This window comes from Ictalurus punctatus, chromosome 19, assembly GCF_001660625.3.
Source record: "Ictalurus punctatus breed USDA103 chromosome 19, Coco_2.0, whole genome shotgun sequence".
Taxonomy (NCBI): domain Eukaryota; kingdom Metazoa; phylum Chordata; class Actinopteri; order Siluriformes; family Ictaluridae; genus Ictalurus; species Ictalurus punctatus.
The window spans coordinates 15,228,350-15,243,255 of record NC_030434.2 but is presented as its reverse complement, the minus strand read 5'-3'; the positions used below and the strand labels follow the sequence as shown (position 1 = coordinate 15,243,255).

General features: G+C 37.8%; 1 protein-coding gene across 2 annotated transcripts; it reads left to right on the top strand.

Moving 5' to 3' along the window:
* The first annotated feature begins 410 nt into the window (after positions 1–410).
* gnsa (glucosamine (N-acetyl)-6-sulfatase a) lies at positions 411–9,128 on the top strand. 2 transcript variants are annotated; one of them, XM_017494577.3, is made up of 14 exons: positions 414–825; positions 918–977; positions 1,546–1,752; positions 2,071–2,136; positions 2,686–2,784; positions 2,917–3,084; positions 3,833–3,915; positions 4,000–4,118; positions 4,289–4,392; positions 4,496–4,597; positions 4,754–4,864; positions 5,085–5,195; positions 5,859–6,019; positions 7,846–9,128. In XM_017494577.3, exons 1-14 carry the CDS (start codon positions 664–666, stop codon positions 7,919–7,921), a joined length of 1,629 nt encoding a protein of 542 aa, XP_017350066.1. In that variant the 5' UTR covers positions 414–663; the 3' UTR covers positions 7,922–9,128. The 2 variants fall into 2 exon arrangements, with proteins under 2 accessions (XP_053544167.1, XP_017350066.1); XM_053688192.1 differs by lacking the exons at positions 2,686–2,784; positions 2,917–3,084 and having other exon boundaries at positions 411–825.
* The last annotated feature ends 5,778 nt before the right edge of the window (positions 9,129–14,906 follow it).

The window sequence follows — 14,906 nt, the reverse complement described above, 5'->3', positions numbered from 1 at the left end:
GTAGACCCCTTTAGTAAGTGAAACTTTTGTAAATGGCAACACTTGTTTCTTAAAACATATTACTTTTTTGTTTGTGAACTATATTAACTCTATATATTATGTACATAATATGTACTATATATATTACATCTTTACTGTGGTATTGTGTTTTATTTTGTCTATGAACCCTTTTAAAAAAAAAAAAAACAGGCGTGATTGTTTTGGGGTTATTTTCTACTGGCGTTACATACTGACCAATCGGTAATAAGAACTCTGACGGGCATTGGACACTGACCAATCACATCTTGTCACATTAAGCAGTCGCGTTACAGGTGGGCGGGTTTGAGACAAATGCGCAGCGCGCGCACAGCAGTCATCAGCTGACCGGAGCTTCCGGTTCTTAAGAGCACGTGACTGTGAAACGGGGACGTTACCTTAAGAGCGCTAAACGGCTTCTCATTGGTAATCTAGTGCACTACGTAGGGTGTAGTAATCATTTATTTCATGGCCTCACTAGTGTACTTCAATAGGGAAAAGAAGCCAGTTGAGATGCAGTGAAAGCTGAAGGATTTTTAAGTAGTACCTGCAGTGGAAGCGTTTTCTTAGTGCGGTTTCACTTTGTTTTTTGTTTAATAAAGTATTTTTGTGTGTGAATAGCTTTGTGTTTTTGGTTTGGCAGTAAACATGGCCTCGATTATTCGATTATGCCTCCACACAACATCTCAGTTCACTTTTATTTGGGTCGCTGTGCTGTTCAGCAGCCTGGCTGTGATGGCCAAAACCTCCCACAGACCAAACATCGTGTTGATTCTCACTGATGACTTGGACATCTCCATCGGCGGCATGGTAAGTTTCTGGTGATTATCCTTCACTAATTTCCATGCGAAAAGCCGTTGGAGCTTGCGTCATCTTGTTTTTCTTCCTCTTTATGTTCGCAGATTCCCTTAAACAAAACAAGGAAGTTGGTTGGGGATGCTGGAATAACCTTTACAAACACTGTATGTATGTGTGTGTGTGTGTGTGTGTGAGAATGACTGACTTCAGTCTGGATGTTTTCATGTTATGGGGTAAAATCATGCAGAACTTGCAGAATGGTAAATGGTCTGCACTTGTATAGAGCTTTTTTTAACCTTAGCAGTTCTACAAAGTGCTTTACACTGGTTCTCATTCCCTCTCTCACACTCTCACACTCACACACACACACACACACACACACACACACACACACACACCAGTGGTAGCAGAGCTGCCATGCAAAAGGCACTAGCTTGCCATCGAGACCAACTTGGGGTTCAGTGTGTTGCTGGGAATCGAACCGACAACCTGCTCTACCACCTGAGCCACAGCCACAATAGTTGTAATAATTTGATCTGAATTGTTTAAAATAGCTCTCCTGATTGCTCCCAGCTTTGCAACTTGATCATCAGCTGATAAATTAACCCATTTCTAATTATTCATCTGTGTATAAGTAGTATATGCCAATGTAAAAAGCACAGAAACCTTACATTACTCAGGGAGCAACATGACATGGACGTTAAACTGCCGAACGTTATCTGTCTTCATCAGTTTGTTGCCAGTCCCCTGTGCTGTCCGAGCAGAGCAACCATACTGACTGGCAAATACCCACACAACCACCGTGTGATCAACAACACGCTGGAAGGCAACTGCAGCAGTCCTGCCTGGCAGAAGAGCCAGGAGCCTTATGCTTTCCCAGTCCTGCTGCAGAAATATGGCTACTACCAGACCTTCTTCGCTGGGAAGTACATGAATGAGGTGGCCTTTCTGTTTTTAACTATCTGCTACATCAGTTTGCTTCACCATCATGCATCACTTCATACAAAATTGTTGGTGGTGGCTAAAGAGGAATTAAGCACTTTTGGGATGTGGTGTTGTAGAGCGTTACTGTCATCACATCACCCAACATTGATGATTGTCTTATAACACCTCTCCTGTTGTGTTTTACTCTTTACACTGTATATTAATATGCACATTAAGTATGTATGTGTTCCATAGAAGTACATTTGATACAACAATCCATATGTAGAGTAAACTGTTGTAAGCTCTGACTGTAACTCAGTGTTTATGTTTTAGTATGGTAACAGACAGGCTGGAGGAGTGGAGTATGTTCCCCCAGGCTGGGACTACTGGTTTGCACTGGTAAGGAAATGCAAATGTCCCAATGACAAGCCCACAGTGCATCATGAATGTTTTTGAGCATTTTATATCAAAGCACGCACAATTTACCTTCACAGCTTTGAGTATGTAACACCACTGCATTGTTGGCAGGATTAAACTCTGCTTGTAAATCTTGAGTCTTTATCTTTAGGTATTTGAGTACAGTAGCTCTGTCTTTGACATCGTTGAAAGTGGGAGGAAATGGGAGGGGTAGATCAATGTTTGCCTTCAACACTGAGAAAATCTTATTTTAGAAAGAAGTGTTGTACATTACTTAAACTTTCTGTTTTAGAACAGTGCCATAAACAGATTTGAGAGAGCTGTAGTGCTTCTACTGCCTGAAGGATTAGCCTCTTGTGGTTATCAGCCACCTGTGTCTGTGAAAAATGTTATAGGTTCTTGCTGAAAAAATGATTAGCCAAGTATTGAAGAAATGTCAAATCTGTGTACACTTATTTTGTAACAATAGTGGAATTACAATCTTCTTGAGCTTTACATCTCGGACCATTTCTCTCTGCTGATGTTTCACAGGAGAGAAACTCAAAATACTACAACTACACGTTATCAGTAAATGGTAAAGCACAGAGGCATGGAGAGAATTATTCTGAGGACTATCTTACTGATGTTCTGGTGAGCAGTGCTCCTCCATATCCCAAACACATCACAATTTCATGAATAAGATGAATTAAACTTAAATACGTGCCTTTATATTTAACGTTAATTCATCTTAATAACAGAGTTCTATCCCTTTCACTGTCTTAGGCCAACATATCACTAGACTTTCTCCAGTACAAGTCTAACTACAAGCCATTTTTCATGATGGTGTCTACACCAGCTCCTCACTCTCCCTGGACAGCTGCTCCTCAATATGAGGGCCAGTTTTCCAACATCAAAGCCCCAAGAGATCCCAGTTTTAACACCCATAGCAAGGTATATTGCATGGTGTATATATGCAAAATTTGGGTCCTCCATAGTAATGGGTGTTTTTAAGGAGATGGTAGTCTTCTGTTTCAGCTTGATTTCTCTGAGGGTATAGGGGTGGGGGGGAATAAAATTAAAAATGTTTATCCTGAAGTAAGACTACAAATGGAAAACATGAAGCAGAATACACAGAACAATGTTTTGATGTAATTGAAATTTAGTCCTTAAACTCTTGTTCTCTAGACCACACATTATATTTGGTAGGGTTATAACATGGATGTCGGGAGAAAATGCTGTTGGAGGCAGGTATAAAGGCAGAGGGCCTGCATGTTCATGGAGAATATTTGTCGCATTCAGAAGTGGGGTTGGAAACTTTTACACTGACATGTTTTTGAGATTTTAATATCTTGGCATATGCCATTTTTCATTTGATTTGAGTTTGTGGTGAAGGAATCTGATGAATATGAAACCTAACACTGTAAATGTGTTGTTATTTTGTCTGAAGGGTATATGAATATAAATACCTTTTATTGTCATTGTACAAATACAGTGAGATTCAATGTGCAGCTCCTCATTAAGCTATAGACGTGTTAGAGTATAAACCTTTTGTACTGTAGCTGTTTTTAATTTTTATTATGCATGCTTTGCATGTGTTTTTTTTTTTTTTTTTTTTTTTTTTTTTGTTTGTTTTTTTTTGTTTTGTTTTTTTTAAATATATATACACCCATATGTTTGCTCCATTCATTTCTTCTTCTAGGATAAGCACTGGCTAATTCGACAGGCAAAGAATCCAATGGCAAACTCCTCAGTGCAATTCCTTGACGATGCTTACAGAAAACGGTATGTGTTGGATGTTCTGCATTTAACTGTGACACATTTCTGGATTTTAAATGCATTCTTATGGTGGTTGTACGCCTCCACCAGGTGGCGTACTCTATTGTCTGTGGACGACCTGGTGGAGAAGGTGGTGAAGAAACTGGAAGCCCGAGGAGACCTAGAGAACACGTATATCTTATTCACCTCTGACAATGGCTACCATACTGGTACATCAGAACAAAAATCCTAAACGAGTGTATTTGTCACTATCCATTTTTGTCCTTCTGTAATGTTTGCTCTCTCTCTCTCTCTCTCTCTCTCTCTCTCTCTCTCTCTCTCTCTCTCTCTCTCTCTCTCTCTCTCTCTCTCTCTTTTGCATGCTCTATCTCTCTCTCAGGCCAGTTTTCTCTCCCTATGGATAAGCGTCAGCTTTATGAGTTTGACATCAGAGTGCCTCTGCTAGTGCGAGGACCAAACATCAAGCCCAATCAGACCAGTCCAGTAAGCCACACAAGCTTTTAGAAAGCATAGTAAATAATTTCAGTCATGTGATACTATATATTTCATGTAATGACATGTTGAATAAAATTTTTTTCCTCATTAGTTACTTGTAGCTAATATAGATTTGGGCCCAACTATCCTGGACATGGCAGGGTATGATGTCAATAAGACCCAGATGGATGGGATGTCCTTTCTGCCTGTTATGGTAAGTAGCAATGGACACATTTAATTACAAGAAACACACACAGAGCAGAGCAGTTTCCTTGGTTTTACTTTTTTGTCAGTTCAAAAGTGTGTGTGTGTGTGTGTGTGTGTGTGTGTGTGTGTGTGTGTGTGTGATCTCTTTCTGAATGTGCCTCAGATTGGGAAGGAGAACAGCACAACATGGAGGACTGATTTTCTGGTGGAGTATGAGGGAGAAGGACACAATGTCTCTGATCCAGCTTGTCCTAGCCTGGGCCCAGGAGTCTCGGTAAGGGGGTGTATGTGTGGGGGCTACATATGGGTGGGTGGGTGTGTGTGTGTGGGAGACACACATGGGTGTGTGTGTGTGTGTGTGTGTGTGTTTTTTATACGTGTCTCGATGTGGGTGTGTACCCGTTTGGGTGGGTTTGTGTACACGAGTGGGTGTGTGTATATGCAGAGACCAAAACCAGCATTCTCAATTACAGTAGTGTATCTTCTTCATTTAGGAGTGTTTTCCTGACTGTGTATGTGAAGATGCATATAACAATACATATGCATGCGTTCGTACGGTCTCCCAGACTACCAACCTGCAGTACTGCGAGTTTGATGATAATGAGGTAAACAGCAATTAACAGACCTTTTGCTGATGCTTCATTATTTGTCTGAACCTTTATGGGGTTTTTTTTGTTGATTTTTGTTAATCCATTTAAAGATGCAGTTTAGTTTTTAGACGTGTCTCTGACATAATCATATAATTTCGAAGATAAGGAAAAACTGATCTGCGGTATTGCCATGTAATGGATCCTGGTTACGTTCTCCATTTCAAGTTGTTTTATAATATAAACATGATTGATAGAAGCTGTGTGTGCTAAGCATATTTTTTTTTTAGATAATATGAGAGAACCCCCTTTTTTTTTTTTTTTTTTTTTTTTTTTTTTTTTTTTTTTTTTTTTTTTTTTTTTTTTTTAAACCTGTTTGTTTCTATGGCCTAATTCACTGTTATATTCCATCCATTTGTACTGTGCTCTCTCTCTCTTGCACTCACACACGGTGAGAGCAATTCCTAATAATAAAGCTGGGGCTTTGTCTATTTCTCGAAATGTTGTTTAGATCAGTGATAACTCCATAACTAACTAACTGTGTGCTTAAAGTACATTTCACAGGAGTATAAAATGAAATAAATAAAAAACAATTTGCTAAATGGTGAATAGAACATGTGTATTGTTAAACATACTCTTCCACAGCCAGTACTCACATCTTGCTGTCTCTGTGACGTGTAGGTGTTTGTGGAAGTGTATAACCTGACAGCAGACCCCTTCCAGCTCACAAACATTGCCAAAAGCATCGATCAGGAAGTTCTGGAGAAAATGAATCATCGGCTGATGATGCTCCAGTCATGTTCAGGACAGTCCTGCAGGACACCTGGGGTCTACGATTCACGGTTAGTGCTTCTAAACCTCACTAACACATGAAACATATTCTTCATAATTAATGAGGAGTTCATGAATTTTAGAGAGGAGTTCATTAGTTTTACTCGGTGCTGGCAAATTCGCTGCAGTTTATATCCGTGTGATTCACACTCTTGACGTCATGGAACTGGTTAAGATCATGTGACAACCATTGAAGCTGAAGGTATTAATTAGGAAATGTCAGGGCAGTCTCAGTTACTCTGCTTTTAAACCATTGGCCTGTCGTAAAAAAAAATCTCATCCTCAAACAGGTTTTTTTTTTGTTAATCCTAAATTAGAACCTGCTCTTTTTGAAATGATTGTTTTGTGATGTGCCTATGCATTCTTCTCGATGATGAGCTTTACTCTGTATGCCTGACCATTAACAGTAGATACTGCGAGAATATAATCCTTCCTGATTTTACTTCTTAAACATTAACGATTACATCTCCAGTCAAGTCATTGGTAATGTAATTACTTTCAGATCTACCTGGTTTGTATGGTTGTATTATTATATCGAGAATGCATAATTCATTGACTTCCTTCTATTACAAAGAAAGATCCACACCTAAAGTGCTTCTTAAACAAGTCACATCATGCAACATAAACTACTGAGGATTCCAGTAAAATATTACACATTAGATTTAAAATAAATAAATAAACAATACATGCCAATAAGGTTCAGTATAGGACACCTGTTACTGCTCACTGACACCCGACTTGTTTCTCCTGTCTGAAAAACTCGATTTTAAACCACACAGATACCCTAAATATGATTGTGGAAGGTCTTACTTGGACAGCCCAATAATTTGTACTTGCTAAAAATTATGCGCAAGGCGCATTCACTATACAGCGAATAACTTCACCTGGATAGTATAAACTTAAAACTACTGAAATAAAAAAAAAAAAAAGATGTTTAATGTATAATATAATATAATATAATATAATATAATATCTATAATGTTCAGCTGAACTGGTGTGATTTCTTCCCATCATCTCAGGCTTGTTCTTTAGGGATAAATCAAAATCTCTATCCAGATCTCTTTAAAGCTGCTTTGTGTCAATGTCCATTATTAAAAGTGCTATATACATTTGAATTGGATTATTGCGTGTATACTGAGTATTACTTTGAGAATATGAATAATACTATCCCTGCATTACACAGGCACATGCTCTATGCTTTTAAATCTGTCTTCCAAGTCATTAAACTGAGTCGTGTTCAACCAGTTACTGCTTTACTAAGGAAATTAATTCAGTTTCATATATTTACATAATGAACATATTGGAATGTAAAAGTTATGTAATTATACTGTAAAAGAAGTGTGGCCTGTAGTTTTGTTTTCATTTCGAGGGAACGTGGGAGGCAGTGTTGGGCTGGATAAGGTCCTGGGAACTGTGGTTGACCCTGTTCTATTTTTAGGCCAATAACTGACCGCTACAAATGGGTCACAAATTATAAAGAGAAAACCGACAGTGTCTTAGTATTGTGCCGCCAGAACAGCTTCGTTGCACTTTGGAATTGATTCTGAAAGTCTGTGGAACTGCGCGTTCTTCCAAAAGATATTCCCTGAACTGGTGTTTTGATTATTATGTTGGTGATGGAGAACACGGTCTAACGGGTCGGTCCCAAATTCTTCCTGCGAAAACCATATTCTATTAAAATTTAAGTTTCATATCAGTTTCATACTCCTTATAAATCAGCCCTTTTGTCCTGTAGATGAAGGATAGCATCACATGCATTTGTTTTTGTATTTCTGGTGTAATTGTCTCTGCTGTATGTAGTGAAATTCCACTTAGGGCTTTTGTTCATCTTTTCAAGGTTTAAATTCGACCCTCAGACGATGTTCAACAATCTCGGGCCTCACGTAAGCCGGCTGCAGCAGACACTAAAGTAAAGACAAAGCAAGAATTTAAAAACCTTGTCCTACCGTTGCCTTTTGTCCTGATCTTCACTTTGAGATCGTGGCTGTCTCTTCCACACTTGGTGTAAAGTATGAGGTCATGAGGGTTAATAGGAACAGAACACTACCCTGCTGCAGTCACCCTTTTCTGTAGTGTTTAACAGCTGCAATTTTAACACAGGATGACTATGTTCAGTGTTGATAAGATTACATGTTTTTTCCTGCCTTTTTGTTAATTCATTTTTGCATCTTGGGATTAACAACTTTAACCCTACATGGGTTAGAATAGAGTAGAATAGCAGGGAGGACATATTGGCAGTGTTTTCATCAGTGGAGTTTTGTCAATGCATAAAAAAAATCATCCATATTTTTTGTATTATCTAGGCAACAGAGCTCATATATTCTATCAAATGTTAGGCCTTAAATTTTGCCTCAATGATATTAACATGTTAGTGCTGTAGCTGGTCAAAGCCAAAGTTTGAATAACTGAATGTATTCTGTTTCAGAAAGCAAGGTGCCTAATTCTGACCAGTGACAACGGTTTGTTTTTTTTTTTTTAATAAAAAAAAAAAACATACAGATTATATGGACTCACACCTACTGATCGGGGGGGGGACGGACTCTGATATGAATTCATAAATGCACAACTAATGGCTTTGGAAAACAGAGTTTTAGTTTAGTTGTGAATGAGCCAAAGGGATTGCAGTACTCTAGTTCAGTCATTAATAACTATTTAAAGTGAATTGTTCTTTTTAGTGTAAGAAATGATATTTTACTATATGAGGGCATGTAAGGGATATTAGACACTAAACACAGCAGTAAGCAACAGCAGCTTCACTAATGAAGGAACACTTTCCACTTTGTACTGCTACATGTTGGATAATCAAAAGTGTTGATCGAAATATTAAAGCATCATCCTGGCCTCATTTCAAATCTCACTGATGATTTGGTGTTTTGTTGCCTTTTATTTGAGTGAAAATGCAATAGGAATGGTTTATGTTAAATGCTTGCATACATAAACTCAAACAACTGCTCGCCACTGGAGTCAATATGATACTTTATTGTACTGAGGCACTTTCTAGTCTGTGATAAATGGTTCATGTCTTATTTTGCACAGAATTTGTTTGAGAGTCATTTTTCCTGTAGTTCATGTGTATTGTTTTTCTGGCTGAGTTTGATCAATAAACAACTATAAACTTTCTTTGTGTTTTTCTCTCTTTCTTTTACTGTTATTCTTCCCATCTTTGTTACTACATTTATGTGGTTGTATATGGCTTATCTGTTATAAGTGGAATATGCAGCATTAAGATGAATAGTGTGGGAAGGTCAGAAGGTCCTGAAAGTGTTCCAAAATCTGTTCGTTAGTCTTACTACCAATGTGTATTATATGAAATACAAAGAAAATTAAGTTTCTTCAACTGAAGAAAACGCTCTCGCTTACTCCAAGTCAGTTTTGTTATGGATTGATTTGATTCATTCATTCATTCATTCATTCATTTTTACATGGCTGTTTTGGAAGACATGGTCATTTCAGCCCCTCGTTCAGTCCCCAGTTTGTTCATCTGCAACTTCAATCAGCCAGAATACTACTTTGAGGAGAGATTTTCTCTGAAGGCCTTCTTTGGTAATGTAGATGTTCTGTTCTTATTCACCACAAAGAAGGCTGAGTCTCGGACACTCTGGGAAATGAGCAAGAGTGCCGTTGATTATAGGGCGGGACTGTGTCCTCTTGCCTTATCTGATCTCATTCTACACACTGTTTGTTATACATGGAAAAAAAAACGCAGCTGAGTCTGACCAGCCCTCCTCTCCAAATATTATTTATTTACTTTGCATTATTTATTTAGTTTATTCCGTGCCTGTGGCTACTCTCATATTCAGCAAGGAATATTTTTAAAACAGTATATTGCAATCACTTGATGTGGAAAACATAGCCTATATGGTGGAATATGGCTCAGGATTGTCCTTGACTCTCTTTTGTGTGATCCTAAGACATATAACAGAATATTGTTACTAAACCTTAAGGCCAGGGGTGCAAATAACCCAGCTAACAATTACTGGTTCACAAAATATTCTCAGAACAGTGTTTTCCATGAGAGCTTTCTTTACTGAAATATATTTGTGTTTTATAGCGCATTACACTAATCCAGGCTGGTTTTGAGAATGTTTCCCAAATGATAGGCGAACATTTCTCTGAACCATTCCTGCTACTATACTGATACAAACCTGGTTGGTTTTCATAAGGTTCCTGTTATGTTTGTGTCTTTTAGGACCGGTGCACTCACTTTCTAATAACAAGCTACATTAATACATTTATTGCAGCATAATAATATCAATTTTGTGTTTCTATCAGTTACCGATCACTATACATAGGCGCTATGAAGAGCTGTAGTTGAATCACGAGACACCAGAATAAGCATGGACATACTGATTTTACTGACCAGAATATTCAATATTTCTTTTTCACCATTTAATGGGCTGCAATAGACTTAATGCCTTTTTTCTTACCTTTTTTATTTTTTATTTTATTTTATTTATTTTTTACAAAAAAAAAAAAACATGTTAACAAATAAACGTTTCGCTTACACCACCAGATGGCAGCATAAATTGTAAATTGTTATTATTTTGTCATCTCGGAAGTATGTAAGCATTTTATGGGGATTCTGAAGGGCAATATTAAATGAAAAAATACTATCTTTAAACAAAATAACAATTTACACCGATCATCCTGTTCAAACGTTTAACAGCCCCCGCCCCCCAGTTCTTAATGTATCGTGTTGCCTTCTTGAGCATCAGTGAATGTTTGCACCTTTTGTAATAGTTGTGTACGAGTCCCTCAGTCGTCCTCAGTGTGAAAAGATGGATCTCAGCATCATATATCCGCTGTGAGAAAGGGGTCAAATATGCAGAAGATGCTGGAAAAGTAAAGAATGTGCAGGACCTGGAGGATTTTTCTGAAGAACAGTGGGCAGTTTAACTGCTCAGGACAAACAAGGGACTCAAGAACAACTATCACAGAACATAAAAACAGTCCGTGATCATCCAGGTAACGACACACAGTATTACAAATCAAACGTATGTAAACTTTTGACCTGGTTCATTTGTGTAAATTCTGTTTTTATTGTGTCCTGTGGACTATCTGTAAACATCTGTTATGTAAAAAAGCTTATTCAAGCCAGTACTATTTTTTTTCTTTATGCACTTTGGAACAATTCTTATCTGACAAATTTCATACTCATTATGACCGGTATGCCTGTTTGGATTCAGTCTCTGTCTGAGTTTGTCAAAGCCAGAAGAAGCAGTCTAAAATAAATGGGTCATATTTATATAGCTTATAATGAAGTTTGGTGTAAACATTTTCGCAGGCCAAAGCAAACTAATAATGATTTTCTTCATACTCATATGTGTATGTTGATGAATGCCAATCCCCTATAAAGTGCAAAGCGTGATCATTACACAGCTCATTTTTAATTTAGCGACTCCCAAGCCAGAAAAGGTAAAGTACACCGAAAACAGAAAGTACAAAGGACAAAATGGTGAAAGAAAAGAAAAAAAAAGAAAGTTTCTCAGAGGCAGAGGTTATGTTGACTTATTGTTGTTATTTTGACTCGTACCAAAATAAATATTATTTAGCAGCATAACCTGAAAAGGCCAAAATCTGAAGACAAATTACAAAGAAAGGTGAATTAATTGTGAATTAAGTAAGGTTAAAAGAATAAATTCATGATATAATAATGTGCATAATTCATTAATAATATTACCATGAACAGTCATGTGAAAAAAATAAGTACACCCCATGGAAATTGTTGGCTTTTTTTGACATATTTGGACAAGCAAACATTTGATCATCTTTGAAACAGTGCCTATTAATAAGGTTTTTTAAAATAAAGATTTTTCAGTCATTTATTAGACAGAAATATCAATAGATGTGATGTTCTTCTGTGGAAAAAGTAAGTACACCCTTGGCCTCAGAAGCTAGTATTGTCCCTTTAGCAGAGGTAACTTCTTGTAGGTGTTCTGCATAATTGTCCACAAGTGGCTTGCTGGGATTTTTGACCACTCTTCCATGCAATATTCTTTCAGTTGCAAGATGTTTGAGGGTTTTCTTGCATGTACTGCCCATTTCAAATCCCCCCACAACATTTCAATGGGATTTAAAATCCGGGCTTTGACTAGGCCATTCCATAACCCTCCGTTTCTTCTTTTTGAGCCATTCCTTGGTGGATTTGCTAGTGTGCTTAGGATCATTATCCTGTTGAAAGGTCCACGTTTAGTTCAACTTCAACCTTTGGACAGACGGCCTCACATTATCTTCAAGCACTCAGAGTTCATAGATGAATGAAAGTTGTCCAGTCCCTGAGGCGGCAAAGCAATCCCAATCCATAACATTTCCACAAACGTGCTTCCCAGTTGGTATGAGGTGCTTCTCCTGAAAAGCTGTCTTTGGTCTGTACCAACATATCTGCTGTTACTGTGGCCAAACAACTCTATCTTTGATTCGTCTGTCCAGAGCACATTATTCCAAAAGGCCTGATCTTTGCCTATATACTCATTGGCAAACCGTAGTGTTGCACAGGCTTTTTCTTGGCACACCTCCCATGCAGGTCAAATTTGTGCAAAATCTTTCTGATTGTAGAAGCATGCACAAGGCTAACTAGCAGATCCTATGATGAAAATTTGAGGTTCTTGGAGACTTCTTTGTGCATCAGAAGGTCTGCTCTTGAGCTGAATTTGCTGGGACGGACAGTCCTGGACTAGTTGGCAGTCGTTGGAAGTCTGCACCATTGTAAAGCATTTTTCTTACAGTGGAATGATGCATTTCAAATAATTTGGAGATCTTTTTAATTCCCTTGCCAGACTCCTAGGCATCCACAACCATTTTTTCTGAAGGCCTTATATAACTCTTTAATTCAATTCAATTCAATTCAATTTTATTTGTATAGCGCTTTTTACAGTAGACATTGTCTCAAAGCAGCTTTACAGAAATATCAACACGGTATACAGATATTAAAGGTGTGAATTTATCCCAACTGAGCAAGCCACTGAGTAGCGACAGTGGCAAGGAAAAACTCCCTAAGATGTTTTAAGAGGAAGAAACCTTGAGAGGAACCTGACTCAGAAGGGAACCCATCCTCATCTGGGTAACAACAGATATTGTGAAAAAGTTAATTATGGATTTATATGAAGTCTGTATGGCGTTAGGAGCAGCCCTAGTCCCTGCAATCTGGAATTAAAGAAGATTTGAGCTCCATCCAGAGGCAGAAAGGATCTGGATCTCTAGTATCTCCATAAATTCGTGTGGGGCTCGGCGAAAGGAGAGAGGGAGAAAGTAGAACAGAATCTAGTCGGGGTAGGCTTGAGTAAACAAATACGTTTTAAGCTTAGACTTAAACACTGAGACTGTGTCTGAGTCCCGAACACTAATTGGAAGACTGTTCCATAACTGTGGGGCTCTATAAGAGAAAGCTCTTCCCCCTGCTGTAGCCTTCACTATTCGAGGTACCGTCAGATAGCCTGCATCTTTTGATCCTGGCATGATGACACCACACACCTCAATAACAAAGGGAACACCAGACACTAGATATGAGAGAAGTATAAATCAGACAGGTTCCACCTGCTCTCCCAAGCAGGTACTGATCACTGGCACACAGTCGTGAACACCTGATTCAAGATTTATGGATGCGAAGGTGTGATAAATGTAGTGACGTATTTACTTTTTCCATGTGTTTTTTTTCCAGTCTGTTTTTTGTTAATTTAAATTATGAAAATTACTACAAAATGTCAAATAGAGTGTGTAAACTTTATTAATAGGCACTGTTTACAAAGAGGATCAAATATTTTCTTGTCCAAATATATTTTAAAAAACAAACAAACAAAGAAACAAAACTATTTCCAAGGGGTGTACTTATTACTTATGTAATATATCATATTGCAAATATGAGAAGCGGAGGAAAAAATCCGATCTACTGTGCTGATAATTTATAGTTGTCCATACAGATATTTTGTACAGGAGACATTAAAGCCTGAAAAACAAACAGCATGATTGTTAGTTTCTTACAAAATTTTCTTACAGTGTTCCTTACAATATATTACCTGATACTGTAAGAAAGCAGATTTGATCTGTTTCCATCGTGAACTATTATGTATGAGATTTTTAACACACTACACTTTAGTAGTCCTGGATGTGACAAGGGGAAACGTTTCTGTGAAGGTTTGGATCTTGTATCTGATGCCGTCTCTGGCAGCATCTTCGTTCTCTTAAGTCACGAGACGTCTCGGCCAACAGAAAGCTCCAGTTTCACATACAGTAAGGCACTACTGTAGAACACTGGCAAGAAGCTTTTGATGTTATTTTTTTTTATTACAAAAATAACAGAAATATATGAAATGTTCCTTCAGGATGAATGAAGTCTAATCTTAACTTTATTGTATCTCGTGTAGACTGTGATGAAACCGCACATTATTGATATTAATGGCTGACTTTGTTCTCTCTCCCTGAAGGTGCCATAAAGAAGAAGTCAAGCACAAAGAACATTAACCACAAAGATGCTGAATATACCGTGTGTAATGCGTTATCAGACAGAGGGGTAGGACCCATGTACTTAGGGCACATCGTCTGCCAGCACCTACTCCTATCAGGGAACTTTCACCGTTAAAGATTTAGTTCTGGATTTTTACACCAGACTGTTTTCCTGTGGTCTGAACATCTGTTGGCCGCGTGAATGATGAAAGTTTTTTCTCATGCCTCAGGAATTCGGATTTGATTACAGGTGGCTGAATATTTTTGTTTGACGTATTCTGATCGGCTTTTGGAACATAATTTACACACATAATTTGTTGAATGTTATTCAACTACAGCTCTTTGTCACGGAATAACGTTGCTGTATTCTTTTATTTATTATTTATTTATTATCTTTGTAATTGTGGAATTTAGTCATTAAAAAGATTGTAGACATTTTAGCTATAGCTATTAATGTCA

What these genes read in the sequence shown, in the direction of transcription:
- gnsa (XM_017494577.3), top strand. Translation starts at nt 664, where the DNA reads ATGGCCTCGATTATTCGATTATGCCTCCACACAACATCTCAGTTCACT. An exon ending in GTTTTAACACCCATAGCAAG is followed by an intron (nt 3,085 to 3,832) that starts GTATATTGCATG and finishes TTCTTCTTCTAG; the next exon opens with GATAAGCACTGGCTAATTCG. An exon ending in GCGAGTTTGATGATAATGAG is followed by an intron (nt 5,196 to 5,858) that starts GTAAACAGCAAT and finishes TGTGACGTGTAG; the next exon opens with GTGTTTGTGGAAGTGTATAA.